Genomic DNA, 23,158 nt, shown 5'->3' with positions numbered 1-23,158 from the left:
TTAACCAGTGAGTGCTGAAATTGTGGATTAGGGGACTATTGTAGTAAGAAAAGCAGTGGAACAGAATCTGGTTGACTCACGTTCTTCCTGAAGTTCTTTTGCTAGAAAACTGGTTTAGCTTTGGCAGGTCCAACCTCTGGAATCTCTCCTCTTCTGTGAGGTAATGCCGCTGAGGTAGTTTCAAGAGGACCTTTTGGTTCTCTTATGTGACTAGAGATTTTTAACACCAAACTTAAAAACCAAAACCTTCCTTTTCTTTTGTAGGTTTGTGTGGTTTATTGTCAGGAACTAAAGTGCTGGTGCAGGGCTGTTATTAAGTCAATCATATCTTCAGCAGACCATTACCTGGCAGAGTGTTTCCTTGTGGATTTTGCCAAATACATTCCAGTAAAATCTAAAAAGTACGTATGCATGTATTTTGCCTTAACACTCTTTAAGGAGACAGATGTCAATTTAAAGAAGAATGTCCATTTTTAAAGTAAGGTGACAAAGGTTATCTTTTTTTCTAATATTTGTTTTTTAATTGTAGTTGGACACAATATCTTTATTTTATTTATTTTTATGTGGTGCTAAGGATTGAACCCAGGGCCTCGCACATGCCATAATCCCAGCCCACAAAGGTTATCTTTTGAGAAAGATGAAACTAGAATTTTTTAACTTGTGAAGTGGAAGACTTGCAAGTTCCAATCTTGTTTTCATTGACTGGAATAACAGTGGTCAAATGAGACTGAGGGCAGCCTGTCTATTCTCCACCTTCCTTCCTGGAAAGGGCAAAGAGGTTCAGGCCCTTCTCTTTGCATCTCCTGTAGATCCTTCGCCAGCGATTCTCTGTTCTTTCCCTCTATTTGCTCTGTGATGGAGCAAGTCCATTAGGGGAGAGTGGCTGCAAGAAAGACAGTAGCAGGAGGTGGAGAGGAACTCTTATCTCTCCAGAAGGGTAGGTTGCTGTCCCAGCCTCAGGTTGCAGAGATCAGAGTGTGTGCTCAAGTGTGTATTCCTGATTGTCCTACTTACTAAAGTGAGAGCATGGCCATAGCTTAAGGTGAGGAGAGAATTCGTAATGAGCTGGTAACTAGGCAGCCTTCACTGATTTGGGGGCCACATGTCACAATTTATTAGAAAATGCTAGCAACAAGTCAGTCTCAGCGTTTTGTGATAACTTTTCCAGTTTCCTTCCCAGGATAAGAGATTGTTAATTCAATAAATAAATATGAGGACTTTCTTCTACTGAAGGAGGAGCAATACCAAGTAGACTTTAGTTGTAATAAGAGGGGTATCCTGAATAGAAAAATTTGTGGCACAAGGACTTGCCAGACATTGGGAATTTATAGATACTTAGGAAAAAGTAGATAACCTTTCCAGCTTACAATTCTGCACCTTTACAGTCATAATTGTTATAAAAATAACTGTTGTGTTTAACTGTTGGGAAGATTTCTTTTTGTATTTGGTGTTTTAGTTTAGTTTGATTGGGCAGGAGAACAATATGATGAACTAAAGCAATAACCTTTTCCTAACCTTTATGAGGCAAAAGATGACACACATACAGGCATAATGAGAATCTGGGGAAGAAACAGTTCATGTTGAAATAATGTGGTAAAGTGGACTGTCATTTGCCTTAATAAGAATAAAAATGTTGAACTTTTTTTTCCTTTTGTGGTGCTGGGTGTTGAACCCACACATGCTAGGCTGGGACTTCATGCATACTAGGCAAGCACTCTATCACTGAGCTGGTGCTGAACTTATTTATCAAATCTCAGTCTTTTAGTTCTTTTGTGCAAAATTGGCAAATACTAATTATTAAAACATCCATCTGTTTATAGAAACTTTAATATAATTATCATATACTGATGTTGATATTTAAAAATCTTAAATAGAATTTCTTCACAGGTTTATTCATTATTACCCAATATGTCTCAACCTCCAAAGCCTCATTAAGACATTTTTCCCCTAAATTTTTTGCCCCCCCGCCTTGAAATTTTCATACCACAGATATGCTGACCATCTATTTATGTACCATATGTATATTTGTGCTTTGTACACAAAATGAGTAAGATTCTTTTTTTTTTTACTCCTCAGGAAAGAGTTTTTGCCCCTTGGCTAAATACATCCAAGTGCTGTAGGTAGTTATATTAGAAACAATATTTTCTGTGTGTTTTGTTTTACATTAAGTATATTGATTATGTATTATGTAGGTATACTTTAAATGACTATATTGTGTACAACTTTTATTTGTAATGGAACTATCTCTGCTTCACTTTTAAGCATCCGGGTTGCAGTAGAATCTTTTATGCAGCTTCCCTATAGAGCAAAAAAATTCAGACTGTATTGCACAAAACCTGTTACATTACACATTGACTTCTGTGAAGACAATGCTGAAATTGTGTAAGTACAGCTTCTTCAATAGTTTGAATCATTAAAAAAGTCTTAAATCAAGTGTTTATTTGAAATCTGTTCCTCCATAGGAATGCTAAGAAATTTCACAGATCTCTGTTCTGCAAGAGTTGGCTTCTGAGTCACTGTCAAATCTGGCTGTGCAGCAGAGTCCCCTGGGGCAGAAGTTGGGGTAGGGGAAGTTAGAAGAGGGCCTATGCTTCTCACCCTTTTTATTGTTGTTTTTTTTTTTAACTTGTAAAAAGTAATAAGGTATCTATAAAGAAAAAAGAAAGCAGGATCACGGACCATGAAAAGTATATTAACCAGGCATGGTGATGCACACCTGTAGTTGGGGGGCTAAAGCTAAGGTAAAAAGATCACTTGAGCCCAGGAGTTCAAGGCCAGCCTGGGCAACATAGCCCCTGTCTTACACAAACAAACTAACATTTATTGCATTTCTCTCCAGCCCTGTGTCCTCCCTTCTATGAGGCCTTGTGGTCTATTAAACCTCTGAACTTCTAGAACCCTGTCAGTGCTTTTATACACATCTCATCTTCATGAATTTTTCAATGAAAATTAGCAAGATTAACTTAAGAATGTATGTTGGAGCTCTTTACCATTATTTTTTTTCATGGGTGGATGTAATTATCTTACTTGTACTTAACCATTCTCCTCTTGATAGCTAGCTACATTATTTCCATATGATTTGGCACATCCATAAAATATGTAGATGACAAGAGATAGAGACTGTGCACACGCACTCTCCTGTCTTTGTTCCTTTTTACTAGTATCTGTTCATGGTGCTAGTGTTTGTACAGAAGCACCCTGTATTGGGCAGTATTTTGTCAGGTATAAACTTGATCTGTTATTTTATTATTATCATAATTATTCAGTGAAAACAGTTGTACTAATTAATAGTTTCTTTGTGACATTTCCATGCATTATGTTGTGCTTCAATCATGTCCACCCTCCCTTCTTCTCTCCTACATTTTCTGGCCTTTCCCTCTGTCTTTCTTACCTACTGGTGTACCCACATGCAATACATATCTTTCTGTGTCTGGCCAATTTCACTTACTATGATAACCTTCAATCCAGTCCATTTTCCTGAAAATGATGTGATTTTATTCTTCTTTATGACTGAATGGTATATAACACATATATTTTTAATCATCTGTTGTTGTGCACTTAGGCAGATTCCATATCTTGGGTATTGTGAATACTGCTTCAAGTAAACATGGGTATGCAGGCATTTTTTTATATGCTGATATCATTTCCTTTGGGGTGTTTACCCATGAATGGTATAGCTAGATCATATGATAGTTCTATTTTTTAGGTTTTTTTTTAATTTTCATACTGTTTTCCATAGTGACTGTACTAATTTACATTATACCAACAGTGTGTAAGGGTTCCTTTCTCTCCACGTTCTTTCCAGCATTTATTATTTTTTGTATTTTTTATAATTGCTATTCTGAGTGGCTTGATTTCTGTGTCTGTAGCCAGTGGGGTCAATTCCATCCTTTCCCTTCAGAATTGTGGCATATAGAAAGAAAAGCCATAGGAATCAGCCCTGTTCTGACTCCACTTGCACATGGCAGTGATGATGGATTATACTTTCTGAACTTGAAAGCCATAGCTGGGTGTAGTGGTATATACCTGTAATCCCAGCAACTTGCAGTGCTGAGGCAGGAAGATCACAATTTCCATGCCAGCCTTAGCAATTTAGCAAGGGCCTCAGCAATTTAATGAGACCTTGTCTCATAATAAAAAATAAAAAGGGTTGAAGCACAGTGGTAGAGTGCCCCTGGGTTCAATCCCTGGTACCAAAACCAAAAACAAAACAAACAAAATAATTTGGAAGCTACCTTTCTGTAGATACTTTTGAGCTCTTTGAAGATCTTCCTCTCCTCTCCTCTCCCACCCCCACCACCTGTACTTGAGGTGGTGAATATATCACTCTTGTGGCCTGCCTCAGAATCCACACTGATGAGATAATAAGCCAGCTTGTCTTTGTGAAAACCATTACTTCCCACAAGTCTGCCCTCCAGCCAGCGTGCATTGCCACTCATGCCCCTTTGCTGTGTAGACTCTGGGAGTAAAGGCCCTGGTGTGGCAGTACTCACTGCCTACTCAGTTGTTCATGTTTCAGAGCAGCTAGCTGCTGACACTTAAGCATGAATCGGGTACCCGCCTTTACAGCCCAGCTCCTCATTAGAGGAAGCCCACCCATTTCCTGTCTTGCTCCCTCTGCATGATCTCTTTCCCAATCTCAGTAGTCTGCAGGGGCTTTCCCCACTCTCAGATGGACCCCACTCAACATGAAGATACATCCAGTATAGGTGAAAGACTTAAGATAAGTTGTCTTACTGAGTTTGATCCCATTCTTTGATGTGATAATTTTTCATTTTTACTTTATCTAAAATGCTTTTCTTAGTGTGTATTATATAATTTGTGATAGATTTTTCTATCCAAAAACCCTAGCAATTTTTACCACCATTGGGGTACAGAAAGTGGTGTTTTCCCCATACAGTATTGGAGTATTGCTAGGCTTTTAAATTTTTGTGTGTTTGTTAGGTAAAAATGGTACTTTGTTTTAATTTGAATTTTTCTGACTTGCAAAGTTGGATATTTCTTCATGTGTTTATTCTCTGTGTATGTGAGAGATAGACAGTGATTGAGGTACCTGTTCATATGCTAGATTGATTTTCCCTTGCATTTGTTTGCCTTATAGGAATTTACTATTTTCACATATGTGTGTATATATTTCTTTCTTTCTTTCTTTTTGGTGGTACTGGGAATTGAACCCAGGACCTCATGCAAGGGAGATAGCCCTTTTAATTTGTTTTATTTCAAAACAGTGTCTCTCTGAGATGCTGAGGCTGGCCTTGAACTTGAGATCCTCCTGTCTCAGCCTACTAAATAGCTGGGATTACAGGTGTGTGCCACCATGCTTGGCTATATATTTTTTAAATTTTTAGGTCAATTTTTTTGTATGTAGCAAGAGTTTTGAACCACTGTCTTTTTTTTTCCACTTTATTTATATTTTTATGTGGTACTGAGGACCAAACCCAGTGCTTCACATGTGTGAGGCAAGTGCAAAACAAAACAACTTGGAAACTACCTCTCTGTGGATACTTTTGGCCTCTTTGAAGATCTTCCTGTACTCTACTCTCCCAAGTCACAACTCCAGCCCCCCTGTACTATGTCTTTTTACAAATCCTTTGTAATTCTTTTGAAGTAATATGCTTAACCTCTTAGGGAAAAAAATTATATATGTATGTATACACACACACACACACACATACATATACACATATAAACATATATACATAAAATACCAATTGTATACAGGTACTGGGCTGCATGTGTTATACACATTACCCTATTTTTCCTTTAAAAGAACTCTTGGAGGATGGTGGTAGAATCTCTGATGGATAAGAACAGTAGAAGCATAATACAGACTAACCTAAAACTTTATTTTAGTTTTGTTCTTGCTACCAGATACTGGTTTCTCCTGCTTTTTCTGTTGCCTACAGCTTTTTTTTTTTTTTCCTTGCCAAAGCAGAAGAAAGATTTAGAAGGAGCGAGCTGATGGACATCTAATGGGAGAGGGCTTGAGGGTTCTAGAGACGGCTAAGGGAGGAATAGCTTGAGATGATAGTGACTGGCTTTGTCTAACCACCTTGTGGAGTGCTGGTTTAGCCAATGTCTGTCACATTGCTCTCTATGCCAGCCTGTGCTGGACATTGCACACTTTGGATCTCTTCCCCAGGGAGCTTGCATTCTGGCTGGGAAGACAGATTTGTCACAGGTAACTGGGGATGATGGTGTTGCAACAGAAGATAGCATGGTATTGGGCACAACCCAGCAGGGCCTGACTAATGTGAGTCTCTACAGTAGTGAAGGTGACCTTGGTTTTACAGGATGTTCGTAGGGTCTTCATGAGCAGAACAGAGCCAGAGACAATCTCCCTGCTCCCTCTAGCAAATATGCTTTATATTTAATGCCAGAAATATTTAGTGTATGGTTTACTAAATGAAATTAGTATAGTAGGGTTATATTTTATAATGAAGTTTTATCTGTTTATTTTTCCAGCCCTGCCAAAAAGTGGGATAGTGCAGCAATCCAGTACTTTCAGAACATTCTAAAAGGTAAGACAGTCATATTCACTGTACCCTCCTTTGAACTGACACTTGTGGTGGCTTACCCTTCCGTTGACGATGGGTTTTGACCTGTGCCTGCTTAGCTGGCACATGGGAGCTTCTTTCACATCAGTGTCACAGTGACTGTACCCCTGAAACTTTGTGGGTGGATGCTGATGCCAATAATTAACAGCTGAAATAGAAAGTGGCTGTTTCTGTAGATGAACCCCCTACACAATAAACTTAAAAACTGCAGGGCTGTAGAATAAATTTATGTGAATTTTATTGAACTAACAATTAAAAACCTACCCTTTTTTAGTGAGCAAAGGATATTTATTATGTAAAAATCATTATTGCTAATTTAAGATATATAAAATGTATTTACTTTTTACTGTGTTATTTTATTTGAGTGGTTGTAAAATTAACCTCTTTTATGGCAACTGTCCTGACTTTTAGGGTCCATGTCTGTGCCTCCCTCTTAGGGCTGTTCTAAAGAACTAGTAGGTATGACCTGCCTAGGGTGCTGCCTGGAATGTAGTTGGGTCCTGGCTCTCCTGTGCTGCCCCTTTGTTTGAAAAAAGGAAAAGTCAGATGCTTTGAAACTGGGAGAAGTAGGAGGTTGGGGTGGTTGTCACTAGGTTTGGGGTTTGGGCTCTTGTGAGCCCATTATGGGGGATGCTAAGAGAGTATGGGTTTGGAGATGTAAACCCCCTGGGGTTGAATTCTGCCCATCCCCTTCTGTGTATGTAGCCTTGGGCAAGTTACTTAATTTTCTCTGAACCTGGTCTCCTTACCTGAAAAATGATTGAAAAAAAAAAAAAAAGGTTGTGATAAAAATCAAATGAAACCAGGTATATAAAGGACTTAACACAGTTCATGATAAGTACCCATAAATTGAGCTCCTGTTGGGTTCTCGAAACTGTGATAGAGTAGCTAGGAAATTCAGTTCATGGGGTGTTTGGAGGAGAGAAGAGGTACTTGGAGGAAAGTTTATGACTAGAAATTTGGATGTGGGAGTCAGTGAGAGAGAAGGACCGAGAAGTGTACTTACTGGAGAAGTATTCACTTGTATTCATAAAGAGGCAGGGGGACACTGTTGATGTGGACAGAGAATATGTGGCTCACTCTACAGTCAGGAGAGCCTTTTCCATGGCTCGCTCACCCTGCCGCCTTGTGCTCAGGGAACCTACCCTGCTTGAGGAAGCTGCTGGCTATTGGTCAGCAGTGACTAACCACCTAAGAAGAAATAGTCATGATCGTATCAAGTGTACTTTGCTCATCAGCTTATTTGTGCTCTTACTTATGCTGTTTAGCAACTACCCAGGTGGAAGCCAAATTATGTGCTGTGGAAGAAGATACTTTTGAGGTCTACCTTTATGTAACAATAAAAAATGAAAAAGTAAGTGAAAGATTTGTGTTTTTAAATATTTTATCAAGGAAAAATGTAATTCACACAGCATAGAAGTTATCTGAATGTTTCAAGGTCTGGCTTAAATGAGAAGTTAAATAGGACTGTGTTTCCTTTTTTGATTACTTTGAAAAATTACTTGAGCAATTCATCAGAGCAATATCTCATTTAGTAATGGACAAGAAATTATTACTGTGATGATGAGTATGAAATGTGTTATCTCAGGGATATGATTATTATAAATAATTCCTAAGGATCATTATCCCCTCCCCTGATTTTCTCATTGTAATAGATGCTCATTGTTAAGAACTCAGATACCATATGTAGAAAAAGAAAGTGGATGTGACCTGTGAGACCTGCACCCTCCCTTTCCTAAGTATTTGCTGCTACATTTTTGGCTGGCTGCCTTTTCTGAAGGGCACCACAATGTGCAGCTGTTCACCTTGGGAAAGTGGGTGAAGGGCATAGATCTAGGGTTGCCCAGAACCAACAGAGGGCAGCCTACCCAGGGATGGGGGTTGCTAGGGATTGAACCCAGGGCCTTGCACATGCTAAGCACCCACTGTATCACTGAGTTACACTGAGGCTCCACCTAGAGATTAAATATTTGTGTGTGTGTGTGTGTGTGTGTGTGTGTATATATATATATATATATATATATATGAATGAAACACTTCACTCACAGAAGAGATGCAAAAATAATGTGATTATTGTATATACTTTGCCCAGATTTCCCTTTTATGAAATATCTGCAGATTATGCATTCACACCATGTTAAGATTGTGTAGAATCATAGTTATTAAAACCAGAAAGTTAACATTGATAAAATACTGTTTAACAAATTCTCAGATTATTTGAATACTGCCAGTTTTCCTACTTATTTTCTTTTTCTGGTCTAGGAGCTGATTCAGGACCTGAGTTGCATCTGGTGGTCATATCTTCTTAGTCTCCTCTAGTCGGACAGTTCCTCAGTCTTTCCTCACCTTTCGTGACCTTGATACTTAAAAAGTATTGGCCAGTTGTTTTCCAGAATGTCACTTAAGTTGGTTTTGCCTGATGTTTTCTCATGATTAGGTTGAAGTTGAGTGTTTTTTGCAGTAATGCCACGGAAGCAATATTGTGCATGTCTCAGTGCATCATTGTGGGTTTTGTACTGTTAACATGTCTAATTGCTTGTGATTAGTTCATGTCAATCATGTGGTAATGTAGTGTTGTACAGGTCTTCCCCATATAGTGTTACTGTTTTTCTTTCTTTTGATATAATAATTATTTTTTTTAGAAAGAGAGAGAATTTTTAAATATTTATTTTTTAGTTTTCGGTGGACACAACATCTTTATTTTTTTTTTATGTGGTGCTGAGGATTGAACCCAGCGCCCCGCGCATGCCAGGCGAGGGTGCTTCTGCTTGAGCCACATCCCCAGCCCTTAATAATTATTTTATAGGGAGTTTTTTTGAGACTATGCAAATGTTTATCAATGCTTCTTGCCTGTAAAAGTTATTACTGTGGTGGTTGCCTGTTGAAATAGGCAATATTTTTGTCTTCTGCATATTCTACAATATTTTTGTCTTCTGCATTTTTAATTAGAATTATATAAAGAATCATCCTTCCTCCACCATTTATTAAGTCATTGAATTTATATTAGTATGGATTTTTGGTTACTTGTTTGAGGGATAATAACCATTTCTGTCATTATTGTCTTGCTCAGATTACCTCAGATTTTGGCCATTACTAGTTTATTCAAAGTGGTTCATGTGTCCTTTCAATATGCTCATCGTTGTTTGAACACTGTTGTCTTTCCCCTGTCACAGAATGCTCCAGGATTATTTTGTCATTTTCCACAAATCAACCACTTTGGCAAGAAGTGCTGGTTTCTTTTATTAATGAACAATAGTTAGATTTAAAGATAAGGGCACTAGGTGTGCTTGCTGTTCCTGGGGTATCATTGATTGTATATCCTCTCAGCACAAAGTGTTATGAAATATCTTCAGATAACTAACTTATGCATTCACACGATCTAGATTTTTCTGAAGTCTATCATCTGTACGTGTGTCAACAGCCCCGATCCCTGTAGTTTCAATCCTGCAGCCACAGGGTCTGTCCTAATCTTATTCCAACAGTGAGAAACCTGCTCTCGTTAGCCACAGTATACTTACATGATCAATCCTGTTTCAGAATTGCTAACACACACATGCTTGTGAAAAGGAAATTTGTCTCTTGTCTTACTTTGAACAGTCAAGCAATTGTTTTCACAGTTGCTCGGGTTAGTTTTTTTCTTTCCCTCACTCTTCAGTGTGATTGTATTATTCTTTTGTAAAAAGGTTCTTTTTTTTTTTTTAACTGTTTATATTGCATTTGTGGTTCTTACACTCTGGTTGGTTTTACCTATGACTTTTCATTGCTTATAGTAAAATTATTATAGTAAAATTGTTGGTAAAAAAATTGTTGGTTCTAGGACCTGTCTTTGTAAATCATCTTTTCTAAAATAAATTCTCTTTTGACTTGCTCTCCTCTTGCTTTTCAAAAGTCTCTCTTTCTCATCATGTAGGTTGTATATGATGATGACTTGCTCTTACTTCAAGATGATAAAGTGCAGATGGCAGGAAGGTCCATGTGGTGCATGAGGCCAGAAAACGGTTAAGGCCAACAGTCCTTTTCTAGATAAAGTACAGGGATATGTCCCAGGGTGTTCTTTTTTGGCCTAGCTTCTTTAATTGAACAAAATTATTTTAAGAGACATCCATGTTGTGGATGTATCAATAGTTTGTTCCTTTTATGGTCAAGAACTCTTCTCTTACACAACTAACAATGGTGTGTGCATCCATTCTCTTGTTGATGGACATGTGAGTTATGGCCAGTTTGGGAATATAATATTATAGAGGTTTTCCACAGTCATTTACCATTTTATATTCCATCAGCAGTGTATAACACTTCACTTTCTTTATGTCCTCCTTGATACTGTGGCTATTCTAATAGTATATTATTGTGGCTTAAATTAGCATTTGCCAAATGACTGATGTTGCTTTTATGTGCCTATTTTATGTATTTACTTACTTATATATATATTTTTGAACTGGGAAGTGAACACAGGCAGTCTTTACCACTGAGCTATATCCCTAACCCTCCTAGTTTTTAAAATTTTGTGATAGGGTCTTGCTAGTTGCTAAGGCTTACCTTGACTCTTTTTAAAAAAAAAAATTTATTTGTTCTTTTTAGTTATACATGACAGTAGAATGTATTTTGATATATCATTACATACATGGAGTATAACTTCCCATTTTTGTGATTGTACATGATGTGGAGTTACATTGGTTGTGTAGTCATATATGAACATAGGAAAATTATGTCCGATTCATTCTACATCTTTCCCATTTTCATTCCCCCCTCTACCGTATCCAATACAGTGAACCTCTCCTCTCCACCCCCCACCCCACCCATTGTGAGTCAGCATCTGTATGTACATCAGGGAGAACATTGGCCTTTGATTTTGGGGATTGGCTTATTTCACTTAGTGTGATATTCTCCAGCTCCATCCATTTACTGGCAAATGCTATAATTTCATTCTTCTTTATGGCTGAATAATATTTCATTATGTATATGTACCACATTTTCTTTATCCATTTGTCTACATAAGGGTACCTAGGTTAGTTCCACAGCTTAGCTATTGAAATTACGCTGCTATGAACAATGATGTGGCCAAATCACTATAGTAAATTGATTTTAAGTCCTTTGGATATATGCTGAGGAGTGGGATAACTGGGTCAAATAGTGGTTCAATTCCAAGTTTTCTGAGGAATCTCCATACAGCTTTCCTGAGTGGTTGCACCAATTTGTAGTCCCATCAGCAATGTATGAATATACCTTCCCCCCCTCCACAACCTTGCCAGCATATGTTGTTACTTGTATTCTTGATAATTGCCATTCTGACTAGAGTGAGATGAAATCTCAATGTAGTTTTAATTTGCATTTCTCTAATTGCTAGTGATGTTGAACATTTTTTCATATGTTGACCATTCATATTTCTTCTTCTGTGAAGTGTCTGTTCAGTTCCTTTGCCCATTTATTGATTGGATTATTTGTGTTTTTGGTGTTAAGTTTTTTGAGTTTTTTATATATCCTGGAGATTAATGCTGTATCTGAGGTGTAGTTGGAGTTGGCAAAGATTTTCTCCCATTCTTCAGGCTCTCTCTTCATGTTCTTGATAGTTTTCTTTGTACTGAAAAAGTTTTTTACTTTGATATAATCCCATTTATTGATTCTTGATTTTTTACTTCTCGTGCTTTCGGAGTCTTGTTGAGGAATTTGGTTCCTAAGCTGACATGATAGAGATTTGGGCCTTTTTCTTCTAGTAAGTGCAGTGTCTCTGTGACCATGACTCTTGATTCTGCTGCATTAGCTTCACAAGTCACTGGGATTATATACTCCACTATGCCTGGCTTCATATGCTTATTTGCAATCCATGCATCATTTTTGATGAAGTATTTATTAAGATATTTTGCCTGTTTTTTTTTAACTTGGTTATTTTCCTTTCATGGAGTTTTGAGAACTCTTTGTTCTGTTTGTCTATTCAGATACCTGTTTAAAAAATATTTTTGTTTTGTCATTCTTTTTCGTTATATATAACAGTACAGTATATTTATGCAAACATGGAATACATATTATTCTAATTAGCAGCCCAGTCTTTTGGTTCTCCATGGTGTGGAGAGTCACTGTGGTGTATTTATATGTGTACAAAAGAAGTCAGATTTATTCCACTGTCTTTTCTATTACTGTCTCCTCTCCCTTCCCTTCATTCCTTTTTGTCTAATCTACTGAACTTCTATTCTTCCCCTCTCCCCTGTGTTGTGTATTAGAATCCACATATCAGAGAAAACAATTGACTTTTGTGTTTTGGGGATTGGCCTATTTCACTTAGCATAATAGCCTCTAGCTTATTTCACTTAGCATATAGCCTCTAGTTTCATCTGTTACTGACAAATGTCATAATAAAGCCATTATTTTTAAGGCCCAAGTAATATTCCTTTATGTCTATATACCACATTTTCTTTATCTATTGATCTGTTGAAAGGCACCTACATTGGTTCCATGGTTCCATAGCTTACCTATTGTGAATTGTGCTGCTGTAAACATTGGTGTGGCTGTGTAGTATGCTGATTTTAAGTCCTTTGGGTATATATGGAGGAGTGAGATAACTGAGAGATAACTTGGTGGTTCCATTCCAAGTTTTCTGAGGAATCTCCATACTGCTTTCCAGAGTGGTTGCATCAATTTGCAGTCCTTTATCATTCTTTAAGAGTAGAAGTTTTACATTTTGGTAAAACCTAATTTTATCAATTTTCCTTTTATGGTTAGTGTCATGCCACCAGATTTTTGCTGGGCCAGGTTGTGTTGGCTCTTTATTTCTTTATGCTGTTTTTGTATTCCATACAGATTCTTGCTGTATTCTCATCAGGAAGGTTGGCAAGAAGTATTTACTTCACCATTATCAGAGCAGAAATCATACAAATAGATCAAATTATGTTCTGTAAAACATTTTTTTCTGAAACCAAATTTAGGATTAAGGCTGGAATAGTTTCTTTACATTCACTTAACTATACTTGTTTTACTATCCATAAAATGTTTTAATTTTATAGGTTTGTGTGAACGATGATCTGGTTGCAAAGAACTTCGCTTGCTATGTATCTCCCACAGAGAAGAAAAACCTTGATGCTTTAGAGAAGCCAAGGTTGGATATAAAGTCAGCTTCTTTCTCCAGTAAACTCAATCCAGCCCTTACTCTTTGGCCAATGCTATTGCAAGGAAAAGATTTTCAAGGAATGAAAAGTGAGTGCATTCACATTTATATGTATTTCTTTTAAGTTGCTTTATTTATAGTCTTAGTGTGTTGCCATAAGTTGTAGTACAGACTTTTCCCTGTGTGTAGGCAGAGACTTGGACTCTGTGTTTAATAATTGAAATTTAATGTTGGGACAAGCCTGTGACAGATTTTGTGGTCCTAAAGCTGCTATAATTTGTTTTTATGAAACCAGGAAGAAACCATTCTCAATTTCTTAATAAGTCACATTTTCAGAAGTCCAGATATTTGTAGTTTAAAGATTAAATTTGTAGTTAAAATAACGTTTTGAATATTCATTGTTTTAGACAGTTTTAAAAATAATTATTAATTGTAAAATGGTCCTTAGCAGTAAAATATGAGAAGAGTTAGTTGTGAACTGTGGAAGTGCTTTTAAATGTTCCTCTCTGCTGTCAGATTTTAGTACCCTCACATGTTGTTGCTTCCTTGTTAGGTGTCCTATGACCATACAGCAAAAGCAAGAGCAGTTGTGGTAGAACAAGGAATCTGCACTTTACTTTACATTTTATTTCATGCCTTAATTTTGAAATTTATTCTTTCAGAGTCACATGATTTAGATTTTCTGGCACAATCTCTCCAGCATACCTGGTGCAAGGGTGTTGTCAGTGACCTACGGTCAACTGCTACAATACTGGGTGAGTCCGCCAGTTTGATATATTTCATAGTCAACATAAAATAATATCCTTTTTTGGGGGGGACTGAGGATTAAACAACTCAAACCCAGCTTTGGGGCCTCCCAGTGTTCTACCACTGAGCTATACCCCCAGTCTTTAACTGAAGATTAAAAGGGTTGTTTAGAAGGACTCTGGTCTCTTTTTTTTTTTTATAATTTAATGGAACCAATTTATGATATAGATGCTGACAGTGATTACTTGACCTGCAGTCCACACTTAGAAAGTTTACTGTAACATAAAGAACATCACAGACCCTTGTGAGCTGGGCTCTGTGGCTCAAACCTATAGTTTCAGCTACTTGGGAGGCTGAGGCAAGAGGATCACTTGAACCTAGGAGCTCAAAGCCAGCCTGAGAAACATAGCAAGACACTGTCTCAGAAAATAAAAAAAGAAACAGTAGGCATTTGTCCATCTGGAAGACTGATATTTTCTATCCCTGAGAAATATTATTTGTCCTCAGAGTATACCATACTTTTATGATTGACTTTTATTTTGAGCAGTAGGATGCAGAAAAATAAGGAAGTTGTACTTATGAGGGAGATATACTCAGTCTTTAATCCCATATCTCAGAAATGTTTAATGATTTGGAATTGTTCAACAAGGTGAAGTCTGTCAGCTTGTGATGCTGGTTCACCCCTGTGGTCGTTTCTTACCACTTCCCTCCTGCACTGGGTGTGTGTTTACCTGTGGATGTGACATTTCACATGCATCCATAGTATGTTAAAATGAACCAAAGCTTTAATCAGCTAAGATGTTCCCTACATTTAATATTATTTTCACATGGGTGATATTGTTCATCATGGAAGAATACAGATAACCAAAATTGTAAAAACTTGCCACCTCACTACCTACTTATTAAAATTTTAAGAGTCTGTCTTTCCACAGTTCTCTAGATGTAAATGTATAGGTTACAGGAACAGGATCCTCCTGCATATACCTCTTTGTAGTGTTTTTCCCTATGGCTCAACTTCTTTCCAGGTCAAATAATCCAGCATAGCATGTTTAAGTAAATGGGATCTGCTGTGAAACCATCAAGAGTGTGTGCCCCATCTCCCTCTGGGGTGTGGGGAGGCCTCACTCCCATCCTGCCTGGAGTTGGTCAGGTTGGCTGTGCAGGTATGGAGTGCCCTTGGCACAGTGCCTGGTGTGGCAGCTCTCACATGTGTGGCCTCCTGTAGGGTCCTCAGATGAGAGTTACTGCTGAAAGCAGTCCTGTCACCGTGGGAATATATCTTTCCATGGTGTTCCTTCTAATTCCCTTACAGCAGGAAAAGTACCAAGTGTTCGCATCCTTGTGTTTTGCCGTTGCACAGTTTCACCTAGTATTTATTGCTTTCAGTAATCCCAGATTGTTGGACAGTAATTGTGGCCACCTTTGGTAAATAAAAATGACCAACTTGGGAAAATAAATTGTGTTTTAGTCTTATAAGCTGGTGTGGGAATTTTTAGAACTTTGAAAACAATAATAAAGGCTGAAACAAAATTTTAAAATTTAATCCCCTTAAATAAAGTTTAATATAAACCCCTATTCCATAATAATTTCATGTATTAAGATTTTATAATGCCATTTGTTTCCTATCAGCATTTTTCAAGGTAGCTTTGTATTGCTGTTTTTATTTTTCAGATAGAACTGAAAAATATAATAGGGATTCTATGAGAGACTCACCTAAAAAGAAATCCGAAAAGAAGCAGCAGTGCATCTCTTTAAAAGATGTAAATAAGGTTGTATTTTAAAAATTCTCATTTAATGAAAACTTCATGTAATGTTAGTAATATCCTATTAGAAACCAAAATGTGTTTTCTTTTTTAAAAAATTGACTATGATAGTTTTATTCATGAAAAAAATACAGTTTGCATGTTTACTTATTTTGAAAAAACAAGGTAACTCCATCCACCTCCCTTCTTGTCAAGCTCTTGTCCTTGATAATTAATGCCATTTCTAAAATTGGGTACTTCTTCTCATTTGAACAAGGGTATGAAAATTTGGGATTCTAACTTACCTTCCAGTCCTTTGACCGAGACAGGTGAAAGTAATTGCAGGGCATTTTAAACACTGATTATCTGAAATGCCAGCTACCTGCCATTTGGACCTTTTATTTATTTTTTAAAATTTATTTTTTAGTTGTAGTTGGACACAATACCATTATTGTATTTTTATGTGGTGCTGAGGATCCAACCCAGGGCCTCGAACATGCTAGGCAAGCACTCTACTGCTGAGCTGCAACCCCAGTTCTGAGCCTTTTAATCTAGTGATTATAGTGATGGCATAATCATCAAACTTTATAGTTTTTTTGTCTCTCTGTGTCTTGTGTGTGCAAGAAATTGACTGGAGTGGTGTTTAAATTTTTGTCCCCAAAGAATATATATCTTGTTAAGCATACATATTTTTTCTGAAATTTGTTTTACAGTGTGTGGAATCTTCAGCATGCTGGCCAACGAAAAGAGGCATAACCATATATGCTGATCCAGATATCCCAACAGCAAGGTATGATTTGAAAATATATATAGTCTTATGTAGTCATCCCTTAATATTCTTGGGGGATTGATTCCAGGACCCCCAAGGATACCAAAATCTGACATGCCACAATTAGTATATATATTAGTATTTGCATATAACTTATGCACATCCTCCTTTATGCTTGAAATCATCTGTAAATTACTTATAATACCTAATGCAATGTAAATAGTTGCTGTACTTATTGCTTAGGTATTAATGCCAGGGGGGAAAAAGCCTGTATATGTTCAGTACCAGACTCAATTTGTTTTTTTCCCAAATATTTTCAATCTGTGGTTGGTTGAACACAAGATGAAGAACCTATGGACACAGAGGCCAAATTGTACAGTGTTCTCATGACATGAAAGTATTCTTTCCAAAAAGCGTGGCACAGAAAATTTTTATTGAACATATTAATTTAAAGAAAAAAATCTTGCGACAATTGGTTAGTAGCACAGCGCTGAAAACTGACTCTAGAATCCCCTTGTTACCTTGTTGGACAGAGGTGGTTTTGTAAGGCAGGTCCAGAGAAGGTTGGCACAGAGTGGGTGTGATGTGAAGGAGGAGCAAATGTGGGCCAGATGGCAGCAGTGCTTGGTTGGTTACAAGTTGATAGAAAGCAGAATGGTTTGCAGTCTTCTTTGACTATAACACCATCCTCATCAAGATGCACCAGTGACATTAATGACATCACAGAAATGATGTCATATGCTTTTTTATGTGCAGTATAAAAGCTTAAAATAGTATACTTCCATTTCCCCCCACTTAGACTTTATGCTATGATTTTCGTGTGTTTTATTAGTGTTATAAATGCTACAATGTTATCACTTCAAACAGTTTTCTTTTAGAGAGGTTTAAGTAATAAGAAAAGTAACATATATTTGCCTCTGTAGTTACATTGGTGCTCTTCAGTTTTTGTGTTGATCCATGTTTCCATCTGATACCACTCTTTTTACTTGAAAAGGCTTTTATTAACATTTTTTTAAATTACAGGTCTGGTGGTGATGAACTCTTCAGGTTTTATGTCTGAAAAATTATTTGTGTGTGTGTGCATCAGTGCACACTGTAGATTAATAGCAGAGCACTCTGCAACTGAACTGTATTCCTAGCCCTTAGCTGCTGCTGCTGCTGCTTTATTTTTTATTTATTTTTGGCTAGGTATAGAATGAATTCTAGGTTGACAGTATTTGACACTGTTTTTCTCTGTGTATTTTTAAAGGTAGTGTTGCACTGATGCAAAATCTGCTGTCATCTTTTTTTGTTGTTGTTCCTCTGTTTGCAGTGTTTTTTCTGCTGTTAAGATTTTTCATTATTACTGGTTTGAGCAATTTGATGGTTATATGCTTTGGTGTTCTTTTTCTCATGTTTCTTATGCTTGGGATTTATAATAGTTCTTTGTAATTTTCTATTTTTCATCAAATTTAGTCCATTTTGTATAACTATAACAAAGTACCACAAACTGAGTAATTTATAAAGAATAGCCATTTGTTTTTCACAGTTCTGGAGGTTGGGAAATCCAAGATCAAGGCACTGGCACTTTTGTACTGTGGTAAGTGCCTGATCTCAGCTTCCAAGATGGCACCTGGAATGCCTGTCTTCTGGCAGGGAGAAATACTGTTCCTCACATGGCAGAAGAGCAAAAGAGAGAGAACTCACTCCCACCAGTACTTTTTGTAGTGGCATTATGGCATTAACCCATCGAGGGCAGAGCCCTTGTGGCCTACACATCTCCCTAGAGGCGTCACCTCCCAGTGTAATTGCAATGGGCACTGAGTTTCAACATGAAATTTGGAAGAGACAAGAATATTCAAACTGTAGCAGGAAATATTCACTTTCATTATAGTTTTTTTTTTTTTTTCTGCAACAGTTTTCTCTCTTTTCCTTTTGAGGCCCTGATTTAAAAAAATAAAAAATCAAAATTTTGATAATTGTTCCAAAGGCCTCTGAAGTGCTTCATTTTTCAACCTTTCTTTCTTGCCACTTTTCAAATTAGCAGTTCTACTAATCTTTCTCTTCTGTCATCTCATTTCTATTGTTGAACTCATTCTGTGAATGTTTTATTTGGTATATTTTTCATTTTTAAATTTTTTTATAGTTCATTTTTCTTTGCTTTCTGTTTTTCCACTCAAGAATGCTAAACTTTTTTTATGCACCATATTATGATAGCTGTGTTAAAATCTTTGATAATTCCCACTTCTGAACCATCTTGGGGTTAGCACCTATTGATTCTTTTTTTCCTTTACAATTGATCTGATTTTCCTGGTTCTTCATGTGTTGAATAACTTTGGTTTGTATTATGGATATTTTGAATAACATGCTATGAGACTCTGGTTCTGTTAAAACCCACTGGAGAAAGTGCATTCTTGTTGTTTGTGTTAAGCAGGCAGCAATGATTTGGTTAGGTTCATGACTCAGGTTTAGTCTCACTTGCCAAGGGTGGCTGCAGTGTCTATCAATTTCCAAGCCTTTGGTGTGCTGTTTTGGGGCTGTTCTGCAGGTGTTTAACCTAGGGTGACCTTGAGATTCCTGTTAGGGTGACCTTTCATTGATCCCCCTCTATTTCTCTCCTGCTTACCAGATCCAGGTGCTCCTTTCCTGTCTCTGTGGCCAGACAGACAGTTCCTCTTGGAGAAACTGCTATGCAATCTGTGCTTGGGCCACTTTGGGAGCAAAATGGCAATAGAAATAATGGAGGAAAACAGTGGATTTCCCCACACATTGTTTGGACCATAGGGTCTAGTTTCCCAGTTTTTCTGGATGTAGGGACAGGTTTTCTTTTGAGGTTGTAGGGACTGTGCTGCTAGCTCTAAGGTGGAGCTGGCCTTGGGGCAAACATAGGAGAGAAACAGGGAAAAAAGAAAAACAATCCCAGTTCTCTCTGGCTTGGAAAGGGAGCCTCTCTCAGATTTTTTTTTCCTCCAGTGCTAGGGATTGAGCCCAGGGCCTGAAGCAGGCAGCCAGGTGCTCTACTACTGAGCCATGTCCCCAGCCCTTCTCTCAAATTTTTGATGTCTGTATTTGCTATACAGTTTCATGTCTCAGGCCACCCTGAGGTCTGAGGAAGGAAACAGAGGAAGGAAAAAGCCCATGAAACTCCTCATGATTCTGTTTACTTTCAGTTTTTTTTCCTCCATTGCTTTTTTCTATCCAGAATTTCTGATTATAATTAGTATGGGTCTAAGCCACAGGTATGAAAATCATAAGTTCTTACAGAAATTCACTTTGGTATATCAACTGATTCCTCACTGATAATTCTTAAATTTTTTTGTCATAAAATAAAGTCATTTCTAGGGTTGGAGTAATTGGGTTCACAAATTTCAGTAAACTTTTTGATGCCTTTTATTTCTAGTTCTTTAAGTCAGAAGCCAAATGAGAAACCACTTAGATTGGCTGAGAAGAAAGAATATGATGAGAAGAATGGCTGTGTGAAGTAAGATTTGGGGGCATGTGTATACAAATTGTTCATTGAAATAATTGTAAGAAAATTATAAGCAGGAAGAATTTACATATTTTATTTCTAATTTCAAACTTCATTCCTGTAAAAAAAAATACATAACCAGTAAGTCTTCTGTAGGCTTTGAGGTTAGTTTTTTTCCCTTTCTGTTTAAACAGTTTTACATTCCAAATAACTGTAACCACTGTGGAGTATCAAATGTGACAGAGTTTATTTAAGACAGTTCAGAGGTGGGTGGATTTTGCTGTTTTTACTAGCTGCTCTGGGGTTGGAAGGAGGGCATAGATCAAGCAGCCCTGCAGCCACACAGCTCCCCAGATGCCACTCTGATGCCCTGTCACAGCTTCTTACCCAGTCCAAGCTCCTCATAGTATCCCAGGGCCAAGGGCTTTGAAGGCTGTCATGGAACTTACAGCTGGGGATGGTTGTTAAGGCATCTGATTTGACAACCTTCTTCCCATTAATGCCTGAATGTTTTGCTGTTATAAGTGGTTCCTTCCTTTGGAACCAAAGCCTTTCATTATCCATTTATTTTAAATTACTAGCTGGTAAACTAACCTTGAAATATCTCATTCCCTTTTATTTATGTATTAAAAAGTTTTATTCTTCTCTCTTATTCTGCTAAATGGCCCTTATTGGAATCCACTGATGAAAGTATACTAGTTATCCTGTCTGCTATGGTTCCAGGAAACCTTAAAGTGGCTCAAGGTTAAATGGCAAGGAAAAAAGAAGACAGTGAGTTTCTTAGAAATCCAGAGACTGACCTGGTGATCATGTGATTCTTCCTAGGATCTGATCAAATAGTCCTGGGGTTGGCTATGCTGTGTCCAGAGCCTAAGGAACCAGGCATTCAGAGCCTGGTGAACCGTGTGTCCATTATTTTTGGTCAAGTAATGAAGGCAGCCTAGAAAAGAGATCTTTTCCTTAAGGGTGATAAAGTAGGAATTTGCAGGCATCATGTAATTTAATAATAACATTAGTTAGTAAAGGGGACACAGTAACTTTGGCATGTTGCCATTCATCCTGACTTATCTTTAAAGGACCACCTTAAAGACCTTACAGAAATTCAGGAAGAGTTCACCCCAGATTTGGTTATCATCCCTGTTCCAGGATAGTATACCTTCTTCTCCTTTTGAATCCTGGTTTCTTGGGTGACAGGGAGAGTGTCAGGGTCCATATCCAGAGTACCAGGGCCCACATAGCAGATTTTTTAGTTGTTTAAGAGAAACAACCCTGCTCTTCTGAGAGCATCTGGAGATGACTGCAAGCTTAGATTAGACCAATACATCATTTCTAAACTGTTTCCAAGTTCCACTAGTGATTGGTTCTAAGTCCATTTGGTTGATAGCAGTTCCCTGCAGCATTTTGGTGAAGAGGATTTTGACATTGTGTCAGATGTGCTGGGGACAGTATTTTATGAGTGATTAAGATATCCAATCTAGGTATAGGAGAGTTGAGTAGTGGCCTGCTTGCCATCTGTCATCTCTGATGTTTAAATGTAAGCTTGTAGCTGTCTTTTTTTCTTTTGCATTCTTTTTATTTAAACACCTTTATTTTGTTTATTTATTTTTATGTGGTGCTGAGGATCGAACCCAGGGCCTTGCATGTGCTAGACGAGCGCTCTACCGCTGAGCCACAACCCCAGCCCCATCTTTTGCATTCTTTATCTTCTGATCTTTCCGTATCTGCATACTACTATAAAATATGTTCTTTTTTCTTCAGTTCTCTTCCTATAAACATTTTAACATTTCCCTATTTTCTTCTATTGCTTATTTAAAATGGGAAGTTCTTCTAAATAAATAAATTCTTTATAATATTGTTTCTGTGTCAAGAGTTTGAACACCAGTTCTTATTAAAGCCTGAATTGAAAGCCCTGTACACAGGCAGTTGAGTCCTTCCTGCCCAGAGCTCTCTGCCAAAGCCCTGTGAATGGTTTGATCATTCCCATGGTTCTTCCCTCTTAATCATCCCACACTTGGTCCCTTCCCTGACTTCACCCCCCCACACATTGTGATTCTGATAAGATGAGCATCCATGGTCTGTGAGTAGAAAATACTGCGGAGCCTCACAGGAGCCAAGTGTGGCTCCTTCTCTTTTCTTGCAAAAATTCTTGGTTTTTCTGACATTAATAAATTATTGTCTATTATTTTTTTCTTTCTTTAATTTTCTATATATCTTTATAGATTCATCTCCAGAATCCCCCTCTGTTGTCCAAACATACTCTCAGTAATTTAGCTTGCATCTTCTGGGAGAACTCTCTGAATTTCCTGCCTGTGCCCGTGCCCATGCCTGCTACATCCTGTGTCCATCGCCACCAGCATCTTGACATTACTGAATCTTTTTGAATGGAGTCTCTTTTCTTCTGGGTTTTCCATTTTCCTCTTATTTGATTGACTTCTTGTTTTGGTAAAGGATATCCTCTGATAGCTTCCTGAGGAGGGAAACAAGAAAGATTGAACTTTTCAAGAGTGCAAAAATACTTTTAGATTATTTTCACACTTTGGTTATCAGTTTTTGAAAGCATTTCTACCTTATTTTCTAGTTTCTAGTTTATTGCTTTTTGATTTCTTATTTATATATGACTTTCTTTTTCTCTCAGGAAACTTATAGGGTCTTTGTTCCTATAATTTTGTTGATTTTTAAATTTATAATATCACATTTTTCATTTGCAAGTGTTTTTTTTTCCTATTTTTCATGATAAAGTTTTCTGGTACTATGTTCCTCACTTTGGGAAAATATTTTTTACTTTTTCAATGATATCTT

At 37.4% G+C, this 23,158-nt stretch overlaps 1 protein-coding gene across 1 annotated transcript in view; it reads left to right on the top strand.

Moving 5' to 3' along the window:
• The window catches only part of Tdrd12 (tudor domain containing 12), a 66,268-nt gene that overhangs the window by 5,221 nt on the left and 37,889 nt on the right, over nucleotides 1-23,158 (top strand). Inside the window, exons 3-11 of the mRNA XM_071604534.1 lie at nucleotides 265-401; nucleotides 2,263-2,382; nucleotides 6,466-6,521; nucleotides 7,826-7,911; nucleotides 13,553-13,742; nucleotides 14,316-14,408; nucleotides 16,072-16,169; nucleotides 16,856-16,932; nucleotides 20,291-20,371. Of these exons, the coding sequence (XP_071460635.1) occupies nucleotides 265-401; nucleotides 2,263-2,382; nucleotides 6,466-6,521; nucleotides 7,826-7,911; nucleotides 13,553-13,742; nucleotides 14,316-14,408; nucleotides 16,072-16,169; nucleotides 16,856-16,932; nucleotides 20,291-20,371 (938 nt within the window). The remainder of the gene's footprint in view (nucleotides 1-264; nucleotides 402-2,262; nucleotides 2,383-6,465; nucleotides 6,522-7,825; nucleotides 7,912-13,552; nucleotides 13,743-14,315; nucleotides 14,409-16,071; nucleotides 16,170-16,855; nucleotides 16,933-20,290; nucleotides 20,372-23,158) is intronic.

The sequence above is a fragment of the Marmota flaviventris genome, chromosome 18, assembly GCF_047511675.1.
Source record: "Marmota flaviventris isolate mMarFla1 chromosome 18, mMarFla1.hap1, whole genome shotgun sequence".
Classification (NCBI taxonomy): domain Eukaryota; kingdom Metazoa; phylum Chordata; class Mammalia; order Rodentia; family Sciuridae; genus Marmota; species Marmota flaviventris.
Note: the sequence above shows the minus strand (reverse complement) of the source record. Positions and strands in the feature narration are given on the sequence as shown.